The sequence below is a fragment of the Gymnoscopelus microlampas genome (genome assembly GCF_963454915.1).
Source record: "Gymnoscopelus microlampas genome assembly, chromosome: 2".
In the NCBI taxonomy this organism is placed as follows: Eukaryota; Metazoa; Chordata; class Actinopteri; order Myctophiformes; family Myctophidae; genus Gymnoscopelus; species Gymnoscopelus microlampas.
In genome coordinates this window covers 50,287,265-50,314,412 of record NC_139939.1, presented here as the reverse complement: position 1 = coordinate 50,314,412, position 27,148 = coordinate 50,287,265, and the positions used below count along the sequence as shown (strand labels likewise).

General features: G+C 42.3%; 1 protein-coding gene across 2 annotated transcripts in view; it reads left to right on the top strand.

The window, feature by feature from the left end:
* The window catches only part of rptor (regulatory associated protein of MTOR, complex 1), a 256,743-nt gene that overhangs the window by 163,719 nt on the left and 65,876 nt on the right, over positions 1-27,148 (top strand). For both annotated transcript variants that reach the window (XM_084044061.1, XM_084044060.1), the window contains exons 13-21: positions 9,376-9,459; positions 10,314-10,424; positions 11,583-11,657; positions 14,494-14,559; positions 19,366-19,557; positions 22,720-22,860; positions 23,193-23,313; positions 23,789-23,929; positions 26,520-26,675. In XM_084044061.1, coding sequence (XP_083900187.1) covers positions 9,376-9,459; positions 10,314-10,424; positions 11,583-11,657; positions 14,494-14,559; positions 19,366-19,557; positions 22,720-22,860; positions 23,193-23,313; positions 23,789-23,929; positions 26,520-26,675 — 1,087 coding nt within the window. The remainder of the gene's footprint in view (positions 1-9,375; positions 9,460-10,313; positions 10,425-11,582; positions 11,658-14,493; positions 14,560-19,365; positions 19,558-22,719; positions 22,861-23,192; positions 23,314-23,788; positions 23,930-26,519; positions 26,676-27,148) is intronic.

The window sequence follows — 27,148 nt, the reverse complement described above, 5'->3', positions numbered from 1 at the left end:
GTGATATGTGCCTCTTAGGGCTGATATTTAGTCAGCATGTCCAAGAAAACTTTTTTGGACATGTTTCCTTCTCTCTTGATACCGATTTACACCAGTGTTGTAGATATTGGGAAAATAGATCAGGTGTAGTATTTGTACGGGAGTTTGTAAAACCTCTCAAGCAACAACATGTGCAACAGATTCTACATGGTAATATGGATCAGGGTGCATCGTGGTTGATGCTTCTCAGGGTACCATGAAGCCAGGGCCATGTATTATGCATTGTTGTTACCCTTTTGTCATTTGTCATTCATTTGTGTAATGTTATTAGCGGCGCTAGCCGCTCTATACCTTTAGGTATAGAGCGGATCCTGCTCTATACCTGACTTTGTCCGTGTTCACCGTCAACGTTCTGATTGGTCAGACCCGTCAACGCTCTGATTGGTCAGACCCGTCAACGCTCTGATTGGTCAGACCCGTCAACAAAGTGATTGGTCAAGCTTCACATGACACGTGTGTTTATAAACACATTATAAACACATATCGATGACAAAATGTATCAAAGGCGCCGCTACCTTCACACAGGGTGTGATTATTTTTCAATCTATATCATTAGACAAATATGAACAATTCAAACACATAACCTAGGCAAAAAGCAACGCGGTAGCAGCTGCCAAATGCAGGGAGGACTGCTGGCAAAAAAAATCCGAATGTCTAAAGTAAGACGCTTATAATATCCCTGTCCCAATCATTAGGGCAAAAGTAGCCTATAATTGCATTTATGTATTCCATTAAATTATTGTCTTGCTTACTGTCATCTTTCAGCTGCAACCCCAGCAGTGTACTGTAAAACAGAGTTAGGAGCAAAACATAATAATATATTAAGTCATAAATCAAAGGAGTAAGGAGACTTACTTTCATATCTTATAAGTAAAGAAATACAAGGTTCCAGTGCTTAAATCAGTCTGTAGGATGATATGGGTATACAAAACACAATAAATGGCTTCATGCCGTGTATATGAAATGGCTTTCATTGGCTGCAAGCATATTGCTCGCAGCCAATGAAAGCCATGACTCAAGCAGCTGACACGGATAACTCACTCTCTCCGACAAGAATCTATATCTCTCATATAAAAAATTGTCATGGAAAGCCAAAGGGTTTTCCTGTTTATGAACACTCTTTCCCTCCTAAGAGATCCCCTCACGGGATGCACTATGAATGGTGATGGCATTTTCCAAGAGAATTGGGGTTTGATCAGTAGGCAGTACTAGTGTACGTATTGATCACGAACCTAACCTGCTCCCGAGCAGGTTAGGTGTACAACACAAGTTACCAGGGTGATGTACCCTAGTAAGAAGTGAACCACCATCATGTCTGTGAAAACGCAGGGTTACGCCTGAAGTTACTAGCCTGGTAAAGCCTCCCTCCGGAAATCTCATTTCCATTTGATTTCAGGAGTGAGTCTGGCCTGATCGCCCATTCTGCAATATTGGCTGTGTACACGAAACGGACGAGCCTATCAGCGTCGTCGCACATCGTTCTGTGATTGACAGCGACATTTGGCCAATCAGGTGGCGAGTTCGAGTGAGCCCGAATGGCACCGAGTGCAGCTTGAATGCAGCCGACGAAACACGAACGGCAGCCATCTTTTCTGTCCGCTATTTTCTCCGCTGTTTTTTTACTTCAAAAAGCTCTCAAACTTCTATTTTGAGGCACGAAATTTACTTTTAAGAGATGTTGTTTAACTTCATATATGTGGTCAATTAATAGTGACAGAGCCTATTTAAAAATAAAAATTCAGAGAACCGGCCGGGGCGGGCAGGCAGTGACACACATGTATCTGAATAAGGCAACCTATTTTGGGCATGGCCGTCTCAAAAGTTTCGTTGCGTCACATTAGTCTGGTGAACTGCTGATTGGCTGATGGGGAAAAACGATCATTGGCTGAAGGGGTTGTCAGTCAACGGTATTACTCCCGCCCAACTCCAGCCCACAGCCAATATTGCAGAATGGGCGATCAGGCCAGACTCACTCCTGAAATCAAATGGAAATGAGATTTCCGGAGGGAGGGTTTACCAGGCTATGAAGTTACCTCACTAACAGCAAATCCTGCTTCGCAGTGCAGGCCTCAAGTTGTACTTTGTGTTGGTAACACCTGTATTCTGGCTTTGACATGTGTCAAAGAATAATCAACAAACATGGAAGCTAATCTTCTCAGTCCAGTCTTGTGTTGTTTTTTAGTTTGTTTGCATCAAGGGGAGTTCTGTCGTATCTTGTGTGTTGTAAACTCTGTTAGTTTATTATGGCAGAGTGTCTTCAACTGCCACTCTGAGCTCTGTGACCCGATGTATCGGAAACCACTGGTTTAGATGAGGAGTTTTATCTCTTCCACTTCAGTTCATCAGTCGTACAGATCATTGAGAACACACACACACACACACACACACACACACACACACACACACACACACACACACACACACACACACACACACACACACACACACACACACACACACACACAGAGCACTACTACCAAGTACACTTACAAGCCGGCCAGTGCAATTTACCACACTTCCAACATCTTACATGCGTACAACCCAGGGGTTGGGTTAGAACATTTAACCCATTGAGACCTGAAGCCGATTCTACATGTCTCCTAAATCTCAACAGTTTTCTGAAAAACGTTTGTTTCTATATCAGTGGTGCTCAATCTTTTTCATGTCAAGGACTCCCAAAATGATATGTATTTTGCCGCAGACCCCCATCAAATTATTTTGTTCCAGGGACCCCCAGCAGCAAAGATTTGAGTAAAAAATGTTTGCTTTATATATTCAAAGATTTGCACACATTTTCACGATTTTTCAAAAATAGCAGATCTACAAGCTATGAGCTTGTATATCTGCTATTTTTGAATAGCCCAAAGTGTAAAATAATGCTTTTTAGCTCAAATCTAAGAATGAGACAGTTCCAGGTCTCAATGGGTTAAGCAAAAGCCACATTTTTAGTTTGTAATGCCAATGAATATTGACTTTGACCGAGCTCTACTCTGTTTTGCTGAGATGAGAGGTCACGCTGCTCCTTGTGCACTGCGTGAATCCCTGGAATTCATCTATTTTCAGTAAATGAAACACACAGTTTGCAGTCTTTTCCCCTGCAGAGAAAGGGAAAAAAAGATTTTATTTTCCTTGTGATGACCTCAATTTGTTTGGAGCAGCCTAATTGGGCCAAAGTCTTGTCTTTTCCGAGCCCCCTCAGAGTGGTATGTCAGGCTCTGAAGAAATAGCGCTGGGAGTTGTTCCCCCTGTCCTGCCCCACAGTGTCGTACACTGGGTTATCCCATTGAGACCTGAAGCCGATTCTACACGTCTCCTAAATCCCAACAGTTTTCTGAAAAACGTATGTTTCTATATCAGTGGTGCTCAATCTTTTTCATGTCAAGGACCCCCAAAATGATATGTATTTGGCCGCGGACCCCCATCAAAATATTTTGTTCCAGGGACCCCCCAGAAGCAACGATTTGAGGTAAAAATGTTCGCTTTGAAAATGTATATATTCAAAGATTTGCACACATTTTCACGATTTTTCAAAAATAGCAGATCTACAAGCTCGTAGCGCGGCACTCGGTGCCGCGCTATGAGCTTGTATATCTGCTATTTTTGAATAGCCAAAAGTGTAAAATAAAGCTTTTTAGCTCAAATCTAAAAATGACACAGTTCCAGGTCTTAATGGGTTATATTATATCACAGTGTTAGCGGCGCTGTGTTGAATGGTAATTTCCGGCTGAGTCAGCATGAGCTTGGAGCCGCAGCAGCCCTTCCATCCAGCTACTGTAGCTCTGCCGGGACCCGTAAAAAGGCAAATAAAAAGCACAGCAGTGGAAGACTGATAGAAGAGCACTGGAAGGGTTGAGGCGGAGGGGGTGGGGGGGTTCCACTCAGTGTTGCCAGATTCTGTGAGAGAAACAAGCAACCAGGTCTTGGAAAACCAGCCCAAAAGAAGCGACTATCGGCCACATGAGCACTTCAACATATACATCAGCTGTGTGTGTGTGTGTGTGTGTGTGTGTGTGTGTGTGTGTGTGTGTGTGTGTGTGTGTGTGTGTGTGTGTGTGTGTGTGTGTGTGTGTGTGTGTGTGTGTGTGTGTGTGTGTGCGCACGCGTCACAGGTCACTCGACAAGTGTACGCAAAGAACATGATTTTGCAAGATAACTACATCTCTGCTTGTTTTTCTAAAGTGCTCTTGAACATTACACAAGATTATGACCACCACACACTGTAGGAGCAAAGAAAATCACAGGCTGATACGCGTCCGCTGACGTGTGACGCACATGCACATTCTGTGTAGTGGATAAACACATAAAAGCACACAGTTGCATAATTGCGAACGCGGAAGGAGGCGCCTCCGCCCAAGTGGAGCATACTATGAAACTCGGCTCGGCTTGTGTGTCTGTTTGTCTGTGTGCAGTATGTGTGCAGCCGCGCCCCCATGTCACTCACGCTCTCATTGGCTGCCCCCATGTGACTCACGCTCTCATTGCCTGCATGCACTACAGTGTGGCTGAAATTCGCCTGTGCCCCTGGGTGACTAATTACACTCCTCTGAGAAAAATATAGCAGCGACAGTCAAAAATAACACATCTACAAGCATCTACACGAGTTCATCTATTGGGATATCTAAGAATTCCATGTCATTTGTTTATTTTTCAGGCCGGATGGCAAGTAATTGCTCATTCCTTTCTATTCTTCTTATTGTTATTTTCGAGCTGCGTTCGCTTCCAGCGTTCGCGCGTCTTACTTGTAATAAGTAACGCAAGAGTTCTGCACATTTAACCCATTAAGACCTGGAACGCGTCTGTGTCACTTTAGATTTCTTTGGCTATTCAAAAATAGCAGATATACAAGCTCATAGCGTGGCACCGAGTGCCGCGCTATGAGCTTGTAGATCTGCTATTTTTGAAAAATCTTGAAAAAATATTTTTCAGATTTTTTTCAAAAAACTTTTTTAACACTTGGGGTGCCAGAGTTTTATTAAAAAAGTGTACGTTGAGTGCCTGGATTTTTAACCGTTTTTGAACCTTTTTCAAGTAGTCACAAAATATTTTCAGTGATCACCGTCCTCACGGTGATCCCCGCATTACACACATAGAGGTCTCGTACAATCGGGGGGAAAAAATTAAAAACATTCGGTAATCCGTTCCATAGTTGCAGCCAGTTGAAAATAGTCAAAAATACATTGTAAAAAAAAAAAGTACACAGGAGCAGAGATACAGGCTTTTGAAGTCATAAGTTAACCAGGAAGTGGATTAAAGTCTAAATCTTTGAAAAATCATATCTCATGGTGCATTTTTTTTTTTTCATTTTTTTTTTTCAAAATACGTATATATACTGTACGGTTTTGGCACTCGACGTCAGTTTTTGAAAATAAGTATATATACGGTTTTGGCACCCAATGTGTTAAGAATCGCCTCAGGTCTTAATGGGTTAAACAAGTTTCTTGTTGTCCTATCTTCAATCGACAGTCGGAAGAGAGATTAACTACCTCCAAAAAAGGAGAGAGCAAATATAATCCACCAGTAAGGAGCTTTAGTGAAAATGAGCGAGAGGAGAGGAAAGATAAAGCAATGTGTTACCACGATAACGACTCTTCCATCCATAAAAGATTAACAGGATTTGATGATGGGGGGGGGGGGTGGGATTACCTCTGGGGGTGTGATATTACTGTAAGGTCAAAGAGCAGTGTACACAGAGCTGTATTCATTAGCAACTCGCATTATAATTCTATTTGTCCAAGACGTGCTATAATTATGCACTCACAAAGTACATAGTCATTTAATGATGTGATGCCGTTGTTCTTACCACGTGCAACATGCCGATAGGAAATGAAAAAGAGTTTTCATCAAAGTAATGTGCAGTAATGTTCACTCCCTGAATGCCTTTTCATACAGTTCTACAACAAACATGTATGTACGTATGTACGTACGTGCACAAACACGCATGCGACTGACATACAGATGTGCCACTTCAAAACTTCACATGTCCTGCCATCGCCAAGACAGTACATTTTCAGGGGATTCCCAGGGCAATAAGAGGGACAAAGAAGGGCATTTAAAATGCTGAATTATTTTGATGATCACTGCTTTTATGATGCTAATTAATTTGAGCAACTGGTCAAATCACCTTTCGCCTCATAATGAGTCTGACACCTTATTCAACACACATTCTTTTGTTCTCATGTATATGGATGTCTGTTGAAGGGAAAAACGGGGGTGTGTAGTGACAACTTCTTTTCAGGGGCAAAACAGTGCATTTTAAGGGCAGAAAAGGGAGGAAAAAAATGCATTTTCAGGCCACTTTCAGGGAAAGAACAGTAACGTGTGAAGTTTTGAAGTGACACATCTGTACAGTATGTATCTGGATAATATATGTACTGTACATCTATCAACAGTGAATATGAATATAATGAGTATATGTACAGTCTATATCAACAATGCACATATACAGTATGAGTGAATATATATACCCCTGAAGAAGGCTGCCCTGCTGCCGAAAAGTATTTGTTTTTCTCTCCGTGTCATAAATAATTGTGAAGCTACGAGTGTGCGACAAGACGACTCTAATAATATTTTTATTGCTTACTTTCGTTGGCCAGCACCTCAATACTACACGAGTGCTTTGAATCTCTGTGAACTTTGGATATAGTTATCCTTAACAGGCAGAATAACAGTGTTTTGTGGTATTAACTATTTGTACCATTGGGCTCTTCATAGCAGTTATGACTTTACTCATTAACCCATTAAGACCTGGAACTGTGTCATTTTTAGATTTGAGCTAAAAAGCATTATTTTACAGATTGGGCTATTCAAAAATAGCAGATATACAAGCTCATAGCGCGGCACCGAGTGCCGTGCTATGAGCTTGTAGATCTGCTATTTTTGAAAAATCGTGAAAATGTGTGCAAATCTTTGAAATATATATTTTTTAAAGCGAACATTTTTAACTCAAATCGTTGCCTCTGGGGGTCCCTGGAACAAAATACTTTGATGGGGGTCTGCGGCCAAATACATATCATTTTGGGGGTCCTTGACATAAAAAAGTTTGAGCACCACTGATATAGAAACATACGTTTTTCAGAAAACTGTTGAGATTTAGGAGACATGTGGAATCGGCTTCAGGTCTTAATGGGTTAATAGCTCAGTCATAATTTTAGAACTCTCTCACACAAACATGTGTCAACTCATATACTGTACACACATACATACACGTACATACCCACATTCCCACGTTCTTCCCTAGGGGGCTGGAGATAACCCTGGCAAATGGACTTTCCCCGGTTTCTAACCGAGGCACGTGGCGATGCTCGCTTTGGTTTTGGTCACAGAATGTGCTAATAACATTACTGTTGATGGAAATAGATATGAGTGTGGGTGTGAAAGTGTATATTCATCCCGGTGTTTGTGTAGGCAGGCATTAAGGAATCCGCTCCCCTCCATATGGTTGTTCCGCACAAAACACAGTATGGGACTGTTCAGCGAGGGGATACACCAATGTCCGGCTGGCACGTAGTTCCAGTAGCATCTGCCTGTACCGAGGGATTACACAGGCACACGCCCCCGCACACACACACACACAACAAACAAACCCTTAAAGTGCACTTTATCACAAAGCTGCTTTGTAATAACCGTATTCAATATCACGCGTGCTTTTCATGAACACACACACACACACACACACACACACACACACACACACACACACACACGCACATGGCAGCAATTGCAGGTATTGTCTGGCAACAATTCATATTGGTTTGAAATCAACAAACGATGGCATCCAAGATGCAGCAGTTATAAAAGCAAGCCCCACACACACTCACACTCGCACTCACACTCACACAGAGTAAACAAGCGCATCCTTACTGGTGCCAAAATCTTTCAGGAGTGGTGGGAGAGCCACCTGTCTCATACTACCTCTCCTTCCTTCCTTTTCCCCCGCACCCCCCCCCCCCCCCCCCCCCCGCCCCCCTTCTCAGTCCTCTTCTCCCTCTGCCCGAACTCACTCACCTTAAATATAGCCAAATACTTTGAGGAGCTGATTTTGGCACCACATTACATGAAACATCCCTGCCACTGTGGAGCTGGAAAGAGCAGACACGACGGGATGCTCTTCTTAGACCTCAGTTTCACCCACGCAGCCCTCACACCTACGTCGCACCTACGTACCGTACCCTATCCGACCAATATGCCCATGTATGGGCGCCGGCAGTGGCTCAGGACAGGAGGTACTGTAGAGCGGCCGCTTGGTGAAACGGAAGGTTCCCAGTTCGATCCCTGGCTCCCCCAGAGTTACTGTCGGAAGTGTCCTTGAGCAAGACACTGAACCCCTAATTGGCTCTATGCACAGCAGGCCATATTGGAAAGAAATTGGGCCTCTTCCTTACTTCCTTCACAGGTGTTACCAATGATTCCAGTGAAGGCTCTGTTCCATTTCGTGTAGCACAGTGGTTCTCAAACCTTTTAATTTCAAGGACCCCTATAACTCTTGAGAGTGTACAAATGGAACCAAATGGACCCATACGGGTCCATTTGTACACTCTCAGAGTTACACACCCGTAAGGGGCCATTTATAACCCCTTCAAGGAACCATGAGGTGTAGCTGAGTGTTTCTAGTGAGCCAACATGCACAATATCAGCACCCTGACTCTGTTTAACCAGAATGGAACAGAGCCTTCATTAGTATCATTGGTAACACCTGTGAAGGAAGTAAGAAGAGGCCCAATTTCATTCCAATATGGCTGCTGTGCATAGAGCCTATTGCTCCCGATGAGCAAATTTTTTTTGACAAGATAAAATGACTATCTCTGCATCCATGCAACTACTTCAAGTTCGCATACGATACGACATCAGTCATAGACCTTTCCAGGTTTCTCTAACAACGATGAGTTAGCAGACAGGGATGAGTCGCAAAACCTGACGACCCGGTGTTCTGCCAACCATCTCATTCTTAACAAAGACATTTTTTTATTATTGTTTTAAACCTTTAAGACCTGAGGCGATTCTTTTTTTGGAAAAAAATCTTGAAAAAAATTCACGATTTTTCAAAAATAGCAGATATACAAGCTCATAGCGCGGCACTTGGTGCCGCGCTATGAGCTTGTATATCTGCTATTTTTGAATAGCCAAATAAATCTAAAGTGACACAGATACGTTCCAGGTCTTAGTGGGTTAAATTCAGCGAGTGCCATTGCAATTTCATTTTGTTGTTGTCTTACACAGCAGTACAATGACAATAAAGATTTCGTATCTTATATCTTCGCACCACAGTAATTACTCCCCCCCTTGTGTCCTGTGTTAATCTGGGCTCCATTGACACCTCTCTCCCATGCTCTCTTTCAGGTCCTCCTCAGTCAGGTGCATCGGCTGCGGGCCTTGGATCTATTGGGTCGGTTCCTGGACCTGGGGCCCTGGGCTGTCAGTCTGGTTGGTTCACACACACACAGTACACGTGCACTATGTGCATTTTAAGGGTTTAGTACACATTGTAAACTGCTCAAAAAAATAAGGGGAACACTTTGATCCCTTAATTCTTTTGAGCAGTTTTCGTTAGCATTATGTACACAGTTCATGAAAAAAACTCAAAAGAATTAAGGGATCAAAGTGTTCCCTTTATTTTTTTTGAGCAGTGTACATCTAGCCATATTTTTGAGATAATAGTTGTTAGCCTATTGTTCCATATTAAAAACATATATAAAACAAAAATGATATGAACATCTCAAGATAGTTAATTATGACAGTGGAATGCAGTGGAATCTCTTAATCTTTTATGCCAACATTTTAGTAGCACCGCTTTATTTTGTTGCGTGGGAAATTTGGAAACTTTGTACTTCTATATCAGTGAAAACGCATGAATGCCTTCATTATATTCACTTTTGATTTCCTTTGTTATTTTAATCATGTGGGATTATAGTGTCAGTCACTTTGTACTTAATTCTAGTAAATACATTGCAGCAAATGTCTTTTAATCTACTATGTTAACACAGCGTTCTATGATGACAAATGTTTTGTGGCATATACTGTACTGTAGCCACAAAAATGAATTCATACCACCCAGTAAAGAGGCATAATGTGCAACTCGAGGCTCAAAGTCGGCAATGGTCATTTTCAATCTCCCTCCCAGCTTGTGCTCCTAAATTGCTTTTTGTGTGTGTGTGCTCATGCATTTTTCATTCCTTTGGTGGGGGGATTCCAGCCACCAGGTATGGAACCTGATAGTTCTGTGTGGACAGCCAAGTGGTTAATGAATACTCTTGTTGTGTGTGTATTCCTGTGTATAGGCCCTGTCCGTAGGGATCTTCCCCTATGTGTTAAAGCTGCTCCAGAGCTCGGCCAGAGAACTGCGGCCGCTGTTGGTCTTTATCTGGGCTAAGATCCTGGCCGTCGACAGCGTAAGTTCTACATAAATATGCTCATGCATGCATGTGCAAGCTCATCTTTAACCCATTGAGGCCTGAGGTTCCGATTCTGCAAAATGTCTTCTAAATCCTTTTTTATAATTTTGATCCCTCGATTTTGTAACCCTTTTTTTCACCCGGTGCCAATTTGCTAAGTGATCCTGGGCACTACACTCCCCCCACCAGCCTAGGGAGCTGGTGGTTTTCTGAAAAACGTATGTTTCTTTATCAGTAATTCTCAAACTTTTTCATGTCAAGGACCCCCAAAATGTATTTGGTCGCCGACCCCCATCTCAAAATATTTTGTTCCAGGGACCCCCCAGAAGCAAAGATTTTAGTTAATGTTTGCTTTAAAAGAATATATATATATTGAAAGATTTGCACACATTTTCACGATTTAAAAAAAATAGCAGATCTACAAGCTCGTAGCGCGGCACTCGGTGCCGCGCTATGAGCTTGTAGATCTGCTATTTTTGAATAGCCAAAGTGTAAAATAATACTTTTTAGCTCAAATCTTAAAATGACACGGATGCGTTCCAGGTCTTAATGGGTTAACGTTATTTGATAATGAACGTTTGAAACAAGCGATCGGCAATTCCGTTTCAAAGTTACTTGGTATGAAGTCATGTATGTCAGTATCGTTGGGGTATAATTAGCTATGCGGATATACTGAGCACTTTGTAATGAGACACACCAGCATTTATTGATTGACTGAAAAGAAAGCTGTGTGTGTGTGTGTGTGTGTGTGTGTGTGTGTGTGTGTGTGTGTGTGTGTGTGTGTGTGTGTGTGTGTGTGTGTGTGTGTGTGTGTGCACGCATGAGTGTGCGTGCATGTGTGTCCGGTCGTGCATGTGTTTACGTACTGTACATTTATCATGCATCCTTCAACGACAGAGGCTGAAAACTTTCTCAATGCAAGAAGAAGTCAGAGTTGTCTCATCAGTATTCAGTATTCATCCAGTGTTTTGGTAGAGCAGCCATGGAGGAATATAGAAATACTCCCAGCGGAAAGGGATGACGGAGATGCTGTGTGAATGACAAGTGACCTTGAGCTATTCCCCAAAACATCTGTGTAAAAAAAAAGTGAACTCTCCCATATGACTCTCTACCTCTCCCTCTCTTTATTTCATCTCTCTCTCTCTCTCTCCACAGTCATGCCAAGCTGACTTGGTGAAGGACAATGGCCACAAGTACTTCCTCTCTGTGTTGGCTGACAACTACATGCCAGTGAGTATATGCGATTTGTTTGATAATACATTTATTCCTTCACTGACATTGGTAACATGATCAATGTTCACAGAGAAAATAATAAATAATAACTGCACACAATCAGTGTCCATAAGCATACATATTGGTGACAAAAAGGAGGAAGGAAAAATAAACAAAAAAAGAAAGACAATTAAATCACGGAAACAGACGTCCCACCTTTAAAAAACACCCCATCCCAACCAGCAACCTCCCAGGTGGTCTTTCTAAAAGGGGTTTTAATGTTACCGAAGATACCGAAGATACCGAATTCCACATGTACTGTTCATGGGCTGTCGATAGCTCCAAGTACACAATATCTAGATATTAGCATCCACACTGGAAACGGGAGGGGGTGGGGTGTGTTCCAGTACATAGCAATCCATTTTCTCAATGCCGTAAGTTTGGCTAGTACCACTCCTTTTTGGTCAGTGTCAGGCCCACGGTTGGATAGATCATTTTAAATGAGTGAATATATTAACTGTATTCTCAAACATCTTCGGAGAGGTTAGAGGCAACCATCTCCCAGAGTCTGGTTATTCGAGAGCATATCCAGAATATATGTAAATATGTGCCAACAGCCTTCATAGAACACAGAGTGCAGCTAGGGTCAGCAATCACTGATAGAGCTATACCTGAGTGTCAAATGCACTCTGCGTAAAATTATAATGTATTTGCTAGTGATCAAGAATTCTGAAGGCCAGTAACAAGTTGTACCACGTTTCGTCTATAAATCTATTACGCATACTGGAAAGTCAGGAAACCAAACCACTTGTGGCTCTAGTGCTGTGCATACTTTTAATGAAGCGGATGTGTTGCATGAGGATTTTGCCATGGGGAAAAAAACTAGCCTAACGTGCCAATCTTAATTGTAGAAAGAAAACAGGAACATGGTAAATCAAGTTAATTACATAAGTCTTGAAAGGAACACAAACACTCTGCTCCATAATTATCCGCCAGTGTATGAACACCTCTCTCTCTCCAGTGAGAGAATTGAATTGGATGGCCACCAATCATCAGTCTGGTGTTATTAACCCATTAAGACCTGGATCTGTGTCATTTTTAGATTTGAGCTAAAAAGCATTATTTTACACTTTGGGCTATTCACAAATAGCAGATATACAAGCTCATAGCGCGGCACCGAGTGCCGCGCTACGAGCTTGTAGATCTGCTATTTTTGAAAAATCGTGAAAATTGTGCAAATCTTTGAGTATATATATATTTTAAAGCGAACATTTGTAACTCAAATCTTTGCTTCTGGGGGGGTCCCTGGAACAAAACATTTTGATGGGGGTCCACGGCCAAATACATATAATTTTGGGGGTCCTTGACATGAAAAGGATTGAGCACCACTGATATAGAAACATACGTTTTTCAGAATACTGTTGAGATTTAGGAGACATGTAGAATTGGCTTCAGGTCTCAATGGGTTAAATATTGGAGAGCATAGTTCCTGGCAAAGTAATAGCCACACAGTTTCTCTGCCACCCTCCATACATAGCACATAGATCATTTGAGAAAACAATGGAGGCAGAATCACGACAACATTGAGCAATGGGTAGGTTAGAATACAGATGATCTTGAAGGGAGCAAGGATGCACTGCTAAAAAAACTGATACCTCAGACTGAGGCCAGGTCAGTAAGGGTCTAAGCGTAAAAGCCCAATAATAAAGCTTAACTTTGGAAGAGACAAACCACCAGCCTTTCTTTCCCGCTGCGTTGCAGAGAGCTTGATGCGCGGTCGCTTACTTCGCCTGCTCAGAAGTTAAAGAATCACAGAGTTATATATACTAGAGACCATACCCGTCGGGGGGATATGAGCATGGTCCGCTTGTTTCACGGATGTGGCAACACCGGCACTTGTTTCACGCACATGATTTGGCAAATCGGGAGCCAGCGAACACAAAAACGCTAAGAAACAGCTGACATTTGGGGAAAGTGAAAAACGGGCTTCAGTGTTCCGTGCACGTGGTAATGGTCAATGGCTGTGTGCAAATGCAGATCAATTGCTCCGGCCACTGAGGAGAACCGGGCAGTTTTGGGCACAGACGCACACAGAGACGCACAGAGCTTTGTAGAATTATAGGATGATATGTATAAAATACGAATAATATTTTTTATATATATATATATATATTCCAGTAGTTGTTGAGTATAGAATATTCAATTGAAATGTATGTAACAAATAACATCGATGTCAGTCTTGCTCAAGCAGCCATCCTCCTCAACATCTTCTATGGAAGCCCCCCAGTAATGGATGATATTGAAAACAATTTTGTTTCAAAACAAGGTTATGGGCCCTGTTAAGTGTTTCTACTGATTTTAGGGGTACAGATGTGCCATTTCGAAACTTCAAATGTCCTGCCATCGCCAAGACAGTAAATTTTCAGGGGATTCCCAGGGCAATAAGAGGGACAAAGAAAGGCATTTAAAATGCTGAATTATTTTGATGATCACTGCTTTTATGATGCTAATTAATTTGAGCAACTGGTGAAGGATCTCTTCAAATCACCTTTCGCCTCATAATGAGTCTGACACCTTCTTCAACACATATTCTTTTGTTCTCATGTATATAGATGTCTGTTGAAGGGAAAAACGGGGGTGTGTAGTGACAACTTCTTTTCAGGGGCAAAACAGTGAATTTTTAAGGGCAAAACAGGGAGGAAAAAATGCATTTTCAGGGCACTTTCAGGGAAAGAACAGTAACGTGTGAAGTTTTGAAGTGGCACATCTGTATGTGCCACCATTTTATATTTGGAGTACATACAGTACAGCACATTAATTTTGGATTCCCACCGTGTGTATTTGTCTATTTTAGGCTGAACATCGCACCATGGCTGTCTTCATATTGGCTGTTATTGTCAACAGTTACAACACTGGACAGGTACAGTAGATGTGGACCGTTGTTTGTGTTTGTTGTTGTGTGTTTGTCTGTTTTTAATATTCAGCCTGTGATTTGGAGAGGTTTCCCTTGGCTACTGTGTGTGTGTGTGTGTGTGTGTGTGTGTGTGTGTGTGTGTGTGTGTGTGTGTGTGTGTGTGTGTGTGTGTGTGTGTGTGTGTGTGTGTGTGTGTGTGTGTGTGTGTGTGTGTGTGTGTGTGTGTGTGTGTTTGCCCGACTGCCCGTGGCAAATAAACAAAATGTTCGGGCAGGTGGAGTTTGCTTCCAGGTTGCCCGATGGGCAAGTACATTCTTGTCTTCATTAAATATTAACGGCTATTCATGAACAGTGTTTCTAGCCAGATGTTGAAGGTGTGGGGGAGGAAAATGGCAACTTTCTTCCCATGTGCGCATGTGAATTGTCTCCAGATTTAGGAAAATATACTTTTATTAGACAAAAGTATAGACAAAATCAGTCAGTCACACATCAACAACTAGTGATGGCACAGATGGCGTCCTGCCTGAGAGCATTTGAGCCTTACAGTATATCAATGCATTTGAGCATTGATGTATTTTTTTCTGTAAAAAAAAATACAGAAACAATCATACTGTGGCGGTCGGATTTAAGGGGTGGCGGCCCGCCACTGCTTAAAGGACGTCTTCACCACTTTTCAACCTATCTTCATATAATAGGTCCTCACTAATGCTCATGATAAAATGATACCATTTTTTTCTACTTGGTCTGTGTCTCATAGGAGGGCTGTGGACAGTCCAGAAACCCGTCTACCAGTGACATCATCGTTAGGCAGGATTTTTTTTCTCCAAAAAGATTACAATTTTTTTATTCAGATTTTTATTAAGGCGAGAACAATGGGATCTATTATTGCATTGCAACTTTCCAGGAATACAAAGCCTGCAGTTTCTATTAGCTTGGATTCCCCATCGATGATGTCACTGGTAGACAGGTTTCTGAACTGTCTACAGCCCTCCTTTGAGACACAAACTGATTAGAAAAAAATTGTACCATTTTATCATGAGCATTAGTGAGGACCTATTATATGAAGATATGTTGAAAAGTGGTGAAGTCGTCCTTTAATGCATATAGGGCAAACACAGAAGAAGAACAATGCCACCTTTTCACAACTAGCAGTTTCACTCTTTCTTTTGTTTTTCAAAGTGACCGTCGCCACTTGGTAGTTATCGATTGGATTTAACATGAATTTGTTCCACAAGCGTAAATTTTACCTATCATTTTATAATTGACGATTTACTTTTTTCGCGCATGACCTTTGGGCAAGTACAACATGACCTGTACTTGCCCGATGGGCAAGTGCCTCTGAGACCTTAGTGTCGACCCCTGGTGTGCGTGTGCGTGTGCGTGTGTGTGTGTGTGTGTGTGTGTGTGCGTGTGCGTGCGGGAAACTGGACGCTTTTAGAGCAGTGGTTCTCAAACTTTTTCATGTCAAGGACCCCCTAATTGACACTTATTACCCCACGGACCCCCATTTGAAAAGATAAGCCAGGGACACCAATAAGAGAAGGTTTTTACGGCTCTCTAGCAGTGATTCTCAACTTTTTTAATTTCAAGGACCCCCAGTTTGACATGCATTAGGCTACGGACCCCCATTTAATGGCATTTATACCTCTTATACCAATTCACATTGTAAAACCAATGTTAATTTAACTCTGAGAGTGTACAAATGGAACCAAATGGACCCATAAGGGTCCATTTGGTTCCTGTCCATCATTTAGCTGGGGACCCCCTGGAACCCCCTCAAGTACCTCTGGGGGTCCCCGGACCGCACTTTGAGAACCAATGTTTTAGAGGGCTTATGTACAGATGCAGTGTTGCCACTTTCCTTGCAAGAGATGGGATGTTACAGTTTATTAATTTACTGCTGTAGCCACGATTAGTTCATGTGAGGCGAACAGTCACTTGGAGAGGCACGAGCATTTCTTGTATGTCCATCAAACAGAGATATTGGTTATGTGACAGCTCTGTCGGTGGACAGGATAGTGTATAATCTCAGCATTCCCCCAGTTTCTCTGTGGTGACATTTGATCACTATCGACTCCGGTGGCTCCTGGCCCTTGTTGTTTAACCCATTGAGACCTGAAGCCGATTCTACACGTCTCCTAAATCCCAACAGTATTCTGAAAAACGTTATGTTTCTATATCAGTGGTGCTCAATCTTTTTCATGTCAAGGACCCCCAAAATGATATGAATTTTGCCGCGGATCCCCATCAAAATATTTTTTTTTCCAGGGACCCCCCAGAAGCAAAGATTTGAGTTAAAAATGTTCGCTTTGAAAAATGTACCTATTCAAAGATTTGCACACATTTTCACAAATTTTCAAAAATAGCAGATCTACAAGCTCGTAGCGCGGCACTCGGCGCCGCGCTATGAGCTTGTATATCTGCTATTTTTGAATAGCCCAAAGTGTAAAATAATGCTTTTTTAGCTCAAATCTAAAAATGACAGTTCCAGGCCTTAATGGGTTAATCCCAGAAGCCTTCGTACCTGACACCAATTGACTGTCCAAGAGACCGGTGTAGAGATGATGTAGCTGCTTGTTTAGTGGAATGCTGGTACACACATAACACACAACCTCATTAAAGCTGGTATAATCCACCTTCGCTCTCTAAAGTATTTACCTGTCTTCATTGCTGCACAATGTTATTTATCGTATTCTTCCTTTTAATGCTCTCAAACACCACCTTACCTGCCAAGAAATGCTATAAACTATGTCATAATACGACTACAGTATGCACGCGCACACAGAAACCAACATTCTTCCCTCTGCCACTTGCCTGTGTTTACCTAATGTTTGTGCTGTACCTCTCATTGGCCCGTGAATTATAGATGATCCACGGAGAGACGCTCTCTCCCCCTCCTCTTCTCGTTTCCATTATTTACGCCTTAACCCATTAAGACCGGGAACGCATCTGTGTCATTTTAAGATTTCTTTGGCTATATAAAAATAGCAGATCTACAAGCGCATAGCGCGGCACCGAGTGCCGCGCTATGAGCTTGTAGATCTGCTATTTCTTTTTTAAATTGTGAAAATGTGTGCACATTTTTAGGATGAATATATACTTTTTTAAAGAGAAGGTTTTTAACTCAAATCTTTTTACAAATTCACTAAAAAAAAACCTCAATATTTTACAAATGTCTTTTTAACAGTTTTTAACAGTTTTTTTTTCCTAATTGTTTTTTCCTAATTTGTTTTTACTTATGTTGCTCATTATTATTATCAATGGTTTTCAAACTTTTTGTGTCAAGGACCCCCAAAATAATATGTATTTGTCTGCGGACCCCCTCCCATCTAAAAATATTTTGTTCCAGGGACACGATTTTTCTAAAAATAGCAGATCTACAAGCTCATAGCACTATGAGCTTGTAGATCTGCTATTTTTGAATAGCCAAAGAAACCTTAAAATGACACACAAGCGTTTCCTTCCCGGCCTTAAAGGGTTAAGACGACGAAGCTCATTACTGTGGTATCACTAGCTTCGGCTTGTCGAGAACATGTCAGTAAGCACCGTACCGGCATCTTAATATGCCAACTCCGAGGGTTCAGGGCGAGAAGTAGATGGGGGGGGGGGTGGGTGTGAGGGGGGGGGGGTCTTACAATGTGGAAGAAAGGAGAGAGAGAGGGAGGGGTCGTTAGCTGTACACACGGGGCGCATGGTGCTTTGTCGATACTGATATCAAAGATTTGTTGTTGAGAGCCTCAGTTCAATGGGAGACCTTGGGGGGGTTCTCAGCATACAAAACTCCATTGTGTTGGCTGTTCATCTGGATGTGAGGTGTTATGTAAGAGATGTTCATGTCTGCTAATGAGAGGAGAGGAGAACTATACATAACTATACATAGACTATACATAAAACTGACCTCAGTGACATGACAATGATACAGGTATTATGCAGAAATAAGCTTTTCCCTGTGTTTCCAGGGTTAGTGCACTGTTGTAAGCGCACTTGTCATTTTTGAGAAGTTGCAAGTGTGGTTGCCCTGACACAAGTCGGGAGTTATGGCCGTCGGGGGGCCCAAGGAATCCCAGGGGGTCCGTCAGGGGGCCCCGGGGGCCACGGGCACACTTCAAATGGTCACAACGCGGTGACCATTGCTCTCATCAGCACAATATATGACTGGATTTGAACATTTGAACATTTTCTGCTTAATATTGGTGACGCTGCCCACATCAGTAACACCACATCCTCAATACTCCATCTCTTAAACTCTCCTCTTATCGACTAACCTAACCTCTGCTCTCCGTCTCTTAACCCATTAAGACCTGACGCCGATTCTACAAAATCCTAACAAACAGTTTTCTGAAAAACATATGTTTCTATATCAGTGGTCCTCACATTTTCATGACAAGGACCCCCAAAATTATATACATTTGTCCGCGGACCCCATCTCAAAATATTTTGTTCCAGGGACCCCCCCCAGAAGCAAAGATTTGAGTTAAAAAGTGTTTGCTTTAAACAATATTATATTCAAAGATTTGCACACATTTTCACTATTTTTCAGAAATAGCAGATCTACAAGCTCGTAGCACGGCACTTGGTGCCGCGCTATGAGCTTGTGTATCTGCTATTTTTGAATAGCCAAAGTGTAAAATAATGCTTTTTTTTTAGCTCGAATCGAAAAAAGTGACACAGATGCGTTCCAGGTCTTAATGGGTTTTAACCTGCACAAACTCCTTGCTTTCATTCCTCTCTCTCCACTACATCTGTGTCGTCACCCCATTGATTTCTCTATTGTCTCTTTCTTCACCCCCCCCCCTCCCCACCCCCCCTCAGGAGGCGTGCCTGCAGGGCAACTTGATAGCCAACTGTCTGGAGCAGTTGTCGGACCCTCACCCGCTGCTCCGCCAGTGGGTGGCCATCTGCCTGGGACGCATTTGGCAGAACTTTGACTCCGCCCGCTGGTGTGGAGTCCGGGACAGCGCCCACGAGAAGCTCTACATCCTGCTCTCTGACCCCATTCCTGAGGTGAGACGCTGAATATTCAACCCAGACAAGTGTGTTGTTCCAAGGCAAACAGAGAGTCTTCTCTCCACCACACACACACACACACACACACACACACACACACACACACACACACACACACACACACATGCATATGGAGCAGATCCCACAAAGCCTTTGAACCACACATAACATCACAATGATGGCCGTCTGATTTGAGTTGTGTGAGGAGGACCAGAGGGACAGTGAGACAGAGTTCACCCTGAGGTTCACCCAGATGCTGCTTGGTGCCACAAACAAAGCAACAGAGCTTTGCTTTGGCTCTGCAGGAGTGAAACTTGTGCGTGTGCACACACACACACACACACACACACACACACACACACACACACACACACACACACACACACACACACACACACACACACACACACACACACACACACACACAGTGTTTACCTACCCAGTTTCATTCACTCCCAGCTCTATTTATTTCACATAAAGTAGCACATGCTGTAGGTTTTTTTTTAGGAGCATTACTAGCCTGATGGCACGGTCAGATCTAAATTCCGTCCACAGACGGAGTTCTTTGTACATCACGCCAAAACAAAGTGTGCCACCCGTTTTTGAGGGAGGTACCGGATGGAACAGTGTAGGCCAGGGGTCTTCAACAGGGGGTCCGGGACCCCTAGGGGGTCCTCAGAGTTGCTACAAGGGGCTCCGACAAATCTGTGTGTGATAGGATCATTGTTTTTTACATTAACCACTTGAACCCTAGCATCCCTATTCTAAGGACAACTTTAGCCGAAAATAGCCGATCTACAAGCTCACAACGCCTCGCAGCGCGAGGCGTTGTGAGCTTGTAGATCTGCTATTTTTGGCTAAGAGGTGGAAAAAGAGCAGACCAAGTACAGAGTGAAAGTTTACTAAGTATTGGCGGTTTAAGTCGTTAAATGTCTGAAAATACACATTGACGTGAATCCAACATCTATGAAAAGCTTTAATCTTCAACAAAATGCTATGTAATATATAGTGGGGGTCCCTGCTCCATCTCTCTCTCAGTTAGGGGGTCCTTGGCCTGAAAAGGTTGAAGACCCCTGGTGTAGGCATTTCCTGTTTCTGACAGCAGCAGCAATCCAAAGGCATGTTGAAGAAATGCAATATAGAAACTCAACATTTATTCTTCACATTGTAATCTCCAAGCATAGTACCAAAACAGGATAATGGAACGACAGAAATAATAAGGGTATTGAACTGACTTTTCCATTTATAGCAACGATGTGCTTCCACATCAAACCTGGAAGAGGAAGTAATCATTCGATAGAGACCTCTGTGACACATTTGTTTGGTATGAAGATGCTTTGGTTATGTGGTTTGCATAGCGAATAAGCATCAGCAAAGTATGTGGTTGTGAAAAACTATCTACACTTGCCAAAATGCACTGTAACTGCGCCAAAAAATGCAAGATTCATTTTTGTATGCCAAAATGTGTGAACTCACAGGTCAGAAGTGCAATGAACTCCATACACAACTGGTGTGTACAGAGAATGCAACAAATGTTTGTGTAGGTCTTAGTGCTAATGTGACTGGCCCTTGAGGCCGATAAATGAAGCATTCAAGACTTAACTCTCTGGCGTCCACGTTTTGTTTTAACTCATTGAGTGCCATTAACGTGTTTCACGTGTTTTTGAAAAAAATAGATTTAAAAAAAAATAAAAAATAGAGAAGATTTGCAGCTCCATCCCTTCAAGACAATCGATTCGGCTCGTTCTTTCAGTCTACTCCTTGTTTAACTTATAACTTAAAAAGGCTGTATCTCGCTTCATAAGCACTTTTTTTTTACTTTGAAAAAATAAAAATCATAATGGCCAGAAATAGATAATAATAATTTGGGCACTCAATGAGTTAAAATACAAAATTACTATATTTTTTTTGGCAGGGCTGGTCTGGTAGACTTATCATCTCTATAGTCACCTCAGGCATTGGCACCTGATCATAACCGTTCCTCTAAGGCTCCAGGTTGTGCCTGTGTGTTTCTGTTCCTATATGAAGGGAGGGAGTAAAGATAGAAGATGGGGGAACGAGGAATAGAGATATCAAGAGGGTACACAGAGTAAGCAGAGAGGCTGTAATTAAGTCTGAGCTGAACCATGACAGGTCTACCCAAGAGGACAATGTTATTTTCTCTTTGTGCACAACTTGCTAATCCAATAATAACCCATCAAGACCTGAGGCGATTCTTAAAAATGTTTTCTAAATCCTAACAGTTTTTTGAAAAGAAATCGAAAACATTTTTTTTCAAGATTTTGCCGCGCTATGAGCTTGTAGATCTGCTATTTTTGAATAGCCAAAGACATCTAAAGTGACACAGATGCGTTCCAGGTCTTAATGGGATAAACAAGCACATGTACACTAGAGCTAGAGGTGGCTTTTTTATTCTGCCCTATAAACTTTTTTATTTTGTGCTGATATATTCTGTTGAGATTTATGGCCAATGAGAACATTTTCCAAAAGTGTTTCCACAGTGTTGTTCTCTCCACAATGTTGTTCTCAAAACATAGCGCGGTACATTTTCCAATTAGATAGTGATGTTACCTAGACGGCTAGGGGAATAGGCTATATTTGTTACTGTTTGATGTAGACGGGCTATATCAAATAGTGAGTGCGAATGTGTTTTAACCCTAAACCCTAATTAAAGAGGCTCCGCTGAAACTTATATTCTAAACTTTCAAGATGAAACCATCTTACTTTTTTCTACCTTTCAGATGGTGCAACAGTATATAAGAGAGTTGACCGTTTTGGGCTTTACCCTAATTCACTGAACCAACTGATAATACACAGTAAATCAACCAATAAATTGACGCCACTGGTGAATTTCAAGCTTCACTCCAGCATTGCTGATCTCGTTTCATTCAGTTTGGACTTGGTAATTCGACACATACATCAATGAAAGGATGTAATAAAAAAGGATTGTCGACAGAAACTTGTTTTTGAGAGCTGTAGAATGTTCCATTGAGTTGTTGCCTATCATTTGTTGACTGTTGGTAAAGGGCTTACCTAAAAACTGTTTCTCTTTTGTTTTGTACAGTTCTCTGTGCGAATGCAGTGTGTACATGTGTTATGAAGTATTAAAAAGTGAATTCATGCTCATCTTGGTTGTAATGAAGTTATGTCCTACTCTAGGTGAGGTGTGCAGCGGTCTTTGCTCTGGGGACGTTTGTGGGTAATTCTGCAGAGAGAACGGACCACTCCACCACCATCGACCACAACGTAGCCATGATGCTCGCCCAGCTTATCAACGATGGTAGTCCGGTGGTTCGTAAGGTAGCTGAAAGACACACGACACGCACAATCAAATGAATCGCAGTTAAACCCTGATTTAATTGTAAAGAACGATCTTTGTCATTTCATTAACACGTTTTAAATAATCATGTTTATGATAGGTTTTAATTGTGCAGGATGTTTGGAGAAAAAAAGGATTGCAAAGTACAACAAATAAAAGTCAAACAGTTTCCCGGATTGAATGTGTTAAATCAAGTGACAACTGTACAGACTGACTTTGTGTGTTTCTGGCGGATCGATCGGTCATGATGGAAAGAGAGGATACTTCTTTTTGGTCCTAATGTTATGCCATGGTGTTTGTGCTGTGTCTATAGGAGCTGGTGGTGGCACTCAGTCACCTGGTGGTCCAGTATGAGAGCAACTTCTGCACAGTGGCGCTACAGTTCATAGAGGAGGAGAAGAACTACACGGTGCCCTCTCCAGCCAACACTGCAGGTTCAAAGACATTGTGTTTATTATAGATCAGTGATTCTCAACCTGTGGGCCCGGGGGACCACTGTATTAGATCATGAAAAACACACAATGAATACCAACACAAGTTGGAATATTAAATACTCAAAATTCCTGTGTATTCTCACTCATTTGAACTGCAGCATTTGAACTGCAGACTTTCAGAACTAATAAACTCACCAATCCTGTGCAGGAACATACATTATTAGTGTAAACTAAATAATTTAGTGCTGGGAAATATTTTATTATTTTGCCAGCAGTAATTGACGATTTCTCAATTCATGTTTTCTCAATTCATGCAGCTCAAGGCTTCCCGTCGGCAGCTTGAATTAAGCAACGCATTAAAAAATACATCTGCATGCTTATTTCATAATATATTGAGCACTTTTCTGAACTTTGTTCACCTTGACCTTAGATGTGATAATCCACATGGATGCCGTGGTCCTTTTTTTGTTTTTAGAGCCTGGTAACTTGACTCCCGTGAGGGACAGCCCCGCCATCCCACGCCTGCGCTCAGTCAATTCCTACACCAACATCCGAGCCGCCACCACCGCCCGCAACCTCAACAAGAGCCTGCAGAACCTCAACCTCAATGAAGAAGGTAGGTGACAGAACGGAGGGAGTGACAGGGAGCAGCCATCACCACCACGCAGATGCAAGACATGAAAATAGTTTAGATGAAGTCTAAGTCTTACTGAGGACGTGGAGAATGAAGCACCTCTGAGACCAAAGTGACAAAGTTTCAAGGCACCAAGATTACTTCTATACCAGGGGTCTTCAACCCTTAGGGGGTCCCCAGAGCTACTATAGGGGGTCCACCAAATCTTTGTGTGATAGGATTTAGTTTTTTTTTACATTAACCACTTGAACCCTAGAATTCCTGTTCTGAGTTCTGAGAGGAACATTAGCCGAAAAATAGCAGATCTACAAGCTCCCAACGCCTCGCGCTGCGAGGCGTTGGGAGCTTGTAAATCGGCTATTTTTGGCAAAGAGGCTATAGGTGTAGAGGGAAAAAAGAGCAGACTAAGTAAAAAAAAAACTTTAATCTGAAACACAATTTTATACAATATAGAGTAGGGGGTCCCTGCTTCATCTCTCTCTCAGCTAGGGGGTCCTTGGCCTGAAAACGTTGAAAGACCCCTGTTCTATACTAATACTATTATTAACCCATTCAATCCGAGAACACATTTTAGATTTATTGCTATAACTTATTATTTTATACACTGCTCAAAATAATTAAGGGAACACTTTGATCCCTTAATTCCTTTCAGCAGTTTTTGTTAGCAGTATGTACACAGTTCATGAAAACTCAAAATAATTAAGGGATCAAATGTTCCCTACATTTCTTTGAGCAGTATACTTTGGGATATTCAAAAATAGCAGATATACAAGCTCATAGTGCGGCACACACAAATGCACGAATGACTGGAAAATGCTTGAGTGTCTACTGTCTGGTGTCACCTTAATTCAAATGTATGTTGTCAACAAAGACGCACTCATAAATACAAACATTGACATTCCTATTCATGTCTGAGGGTACCACGTCTTAGAATGTGTGTAGGTGCACATGCACACACATTGTCACGATGTCACATCTGAATTTGAACTTTTAACCGCCTTGCTCGGTCACTGTGCTCCGATTTAGATGTCTGAAAGCAAGAGCTTTACTCGCCATCTTGTCAACACTGTTTCACAGCCAGACTGAGTAATGCTTAAGCCCCGACTTGTGTTAAATCACTGACTGACGCTAAAGCACGTACTGTACTGTAACCTACTGCTGACATCATTTTTTTATTTATTTTTTACTCATTTCAACAGAGCTTATTCCAACCGGCCACCATATTTATTATCAATAACCATGGCAGTGTGTATTTTCATTATTTTCCAGTCCCCATCTCCACATTTAAGTATGTAGTCTGTGATCAGGATGTATGGTGGACATTTTGTACAAGTCGGAGCATTGTTTGGCGTAAATGGGATTTATGAAGGGGCCGTTAAACAGTTAAATTGACTGCGCAAACCAGGGGTATCAAACTCATTCTAGGTCACACGGACAGGTAGAAGAGAGTGTAGAAATACATGGAACGGTCTGACCGTTCCGAGGTCGCTGGATTTGCGTTGGCGAGCGTTTTCTAAGGTCGCTGGATTTGCGGGAACGACGGGACCAAACCTCTGGGGCGGCGGGACCTACCTTTTGGTATTCCTTGCAATTTGCAAGCAACCTTCATCATAGTACAGCAGCTTCAGCAGGATTTCTTCAGTCAAGGGCAGCCTTGACAGAGCTGGGGGGAATGCGTAATTGTGCACAGCTTCCCCAATATGCGTTTCATTAGAAAGTGGGCAGTACGTAATCATAAGTAGCCTAATATGGGTCAGCAGAGCTTTGTACCCTCTACCGGTGAATGCCGGCCCAATTCAAGCACTGTTACAACTTTGTCCCCCATGAATGTTACAATTTCCAGGCATAATCTAATTAAGAAACGTTTGAGCTGTGCCACTCTGCTCAACTTCACTGTTGCCGGGTAAGCTGTGTAAAATATTAGTGGATGGCTGCACTGAGTGAATTTTCAGGTTTTTGCTACATAATGCCTCAACACCAGCTTAAGTCAACACACTCCTCGGTGACAGTTAAAGATGCATCAGCACACAAGTAGTAAATATTCCCAGTTGAGCTTCATGAGTCATGTCGGTACTTATAGTGAAGGCAAAAAAAGTGACTTCACTTTGTCTTTTAGTTGACTGTAAAAACATCCTGTAAGGTCCATGATTCTCTCTCGTCTTTAGAAGCACTGGCGCGCAGGGGTGAGACGATAGAAGTGGTCTCCCCTCGCAGTAGATGCTTACACACAGTGGCTGGTTGCCTGTTCCATTGTTTTTGATCACACAACGGCAGCTTTTCCAGCGTGGCAACGGCAAAGGGGGAGAGTGGCTGCCACACACGATATAACAACTGGACGTCAATGTTTTTATTAAAATATGTTCATGCTGTGATCAGGATTGGACCCATTCACGGGCACACACCTGGACGGTGTGAACAATTCAACAGGTTCTTAATTGTATGGCATCTGTCCTCTAGATTAAAAAGTGTGCTTACAGTGCTTATGTCATGCCATGATGGATGCTGTATTATTCTTAGTTTTTATATGTAACAAAAAGTGTGTCTGTATGTTTGTATGTATGTATGCATGCAGGCGGTCCAGCAGCCTTCTCGCCCGGTAACCTCAGCACCAGCAGCAGTGCCAGCAGTACTCTGGGAAGTCCCGACAACGACGAGTACATCCTCTCCTTCGAGACCATCGACAAGATGAGGCGGGTCTCCTCCTACTCCTCACTCAACTCCCTCATAGGTAACGTCTCCCCCCTACCCCAGTGGTATTCAAACTGATGTCTATTGACTTGTGTTATTTCTCTTATCATGCAAATTGCAATAATAATGCCCACGGACTGCTGATACATTTAGATGGAACAGAGGAGCTTGATCTGTTATAATAACAGATCAAGCTCCTCCGTTCCATCTAAATTTATCAGCAGTCCGTGGGTAGGTTTTCTCTGGCTCCACCCCCAGGACTGTACGTTGTGAGAGTTGTGGTTGCATTTGCTGTGAGAAAATGAACACGCTTGTCATCTGTTGCATTGTTATACCATAGACCTAAAGGACAAGAAGGATCTCAGCCTCAGATAAGAATAACAGGACAGTGGATCAGGATAGAGACTTAACATAGAAGGCCCAAAGCCCCACCCCCAGGGAAGCCTTAATAAAAGACAGCAGCGTAGACGGGGAAAACCTACCGGCCCGCCAACCCAGAAATGGAAGGAACGA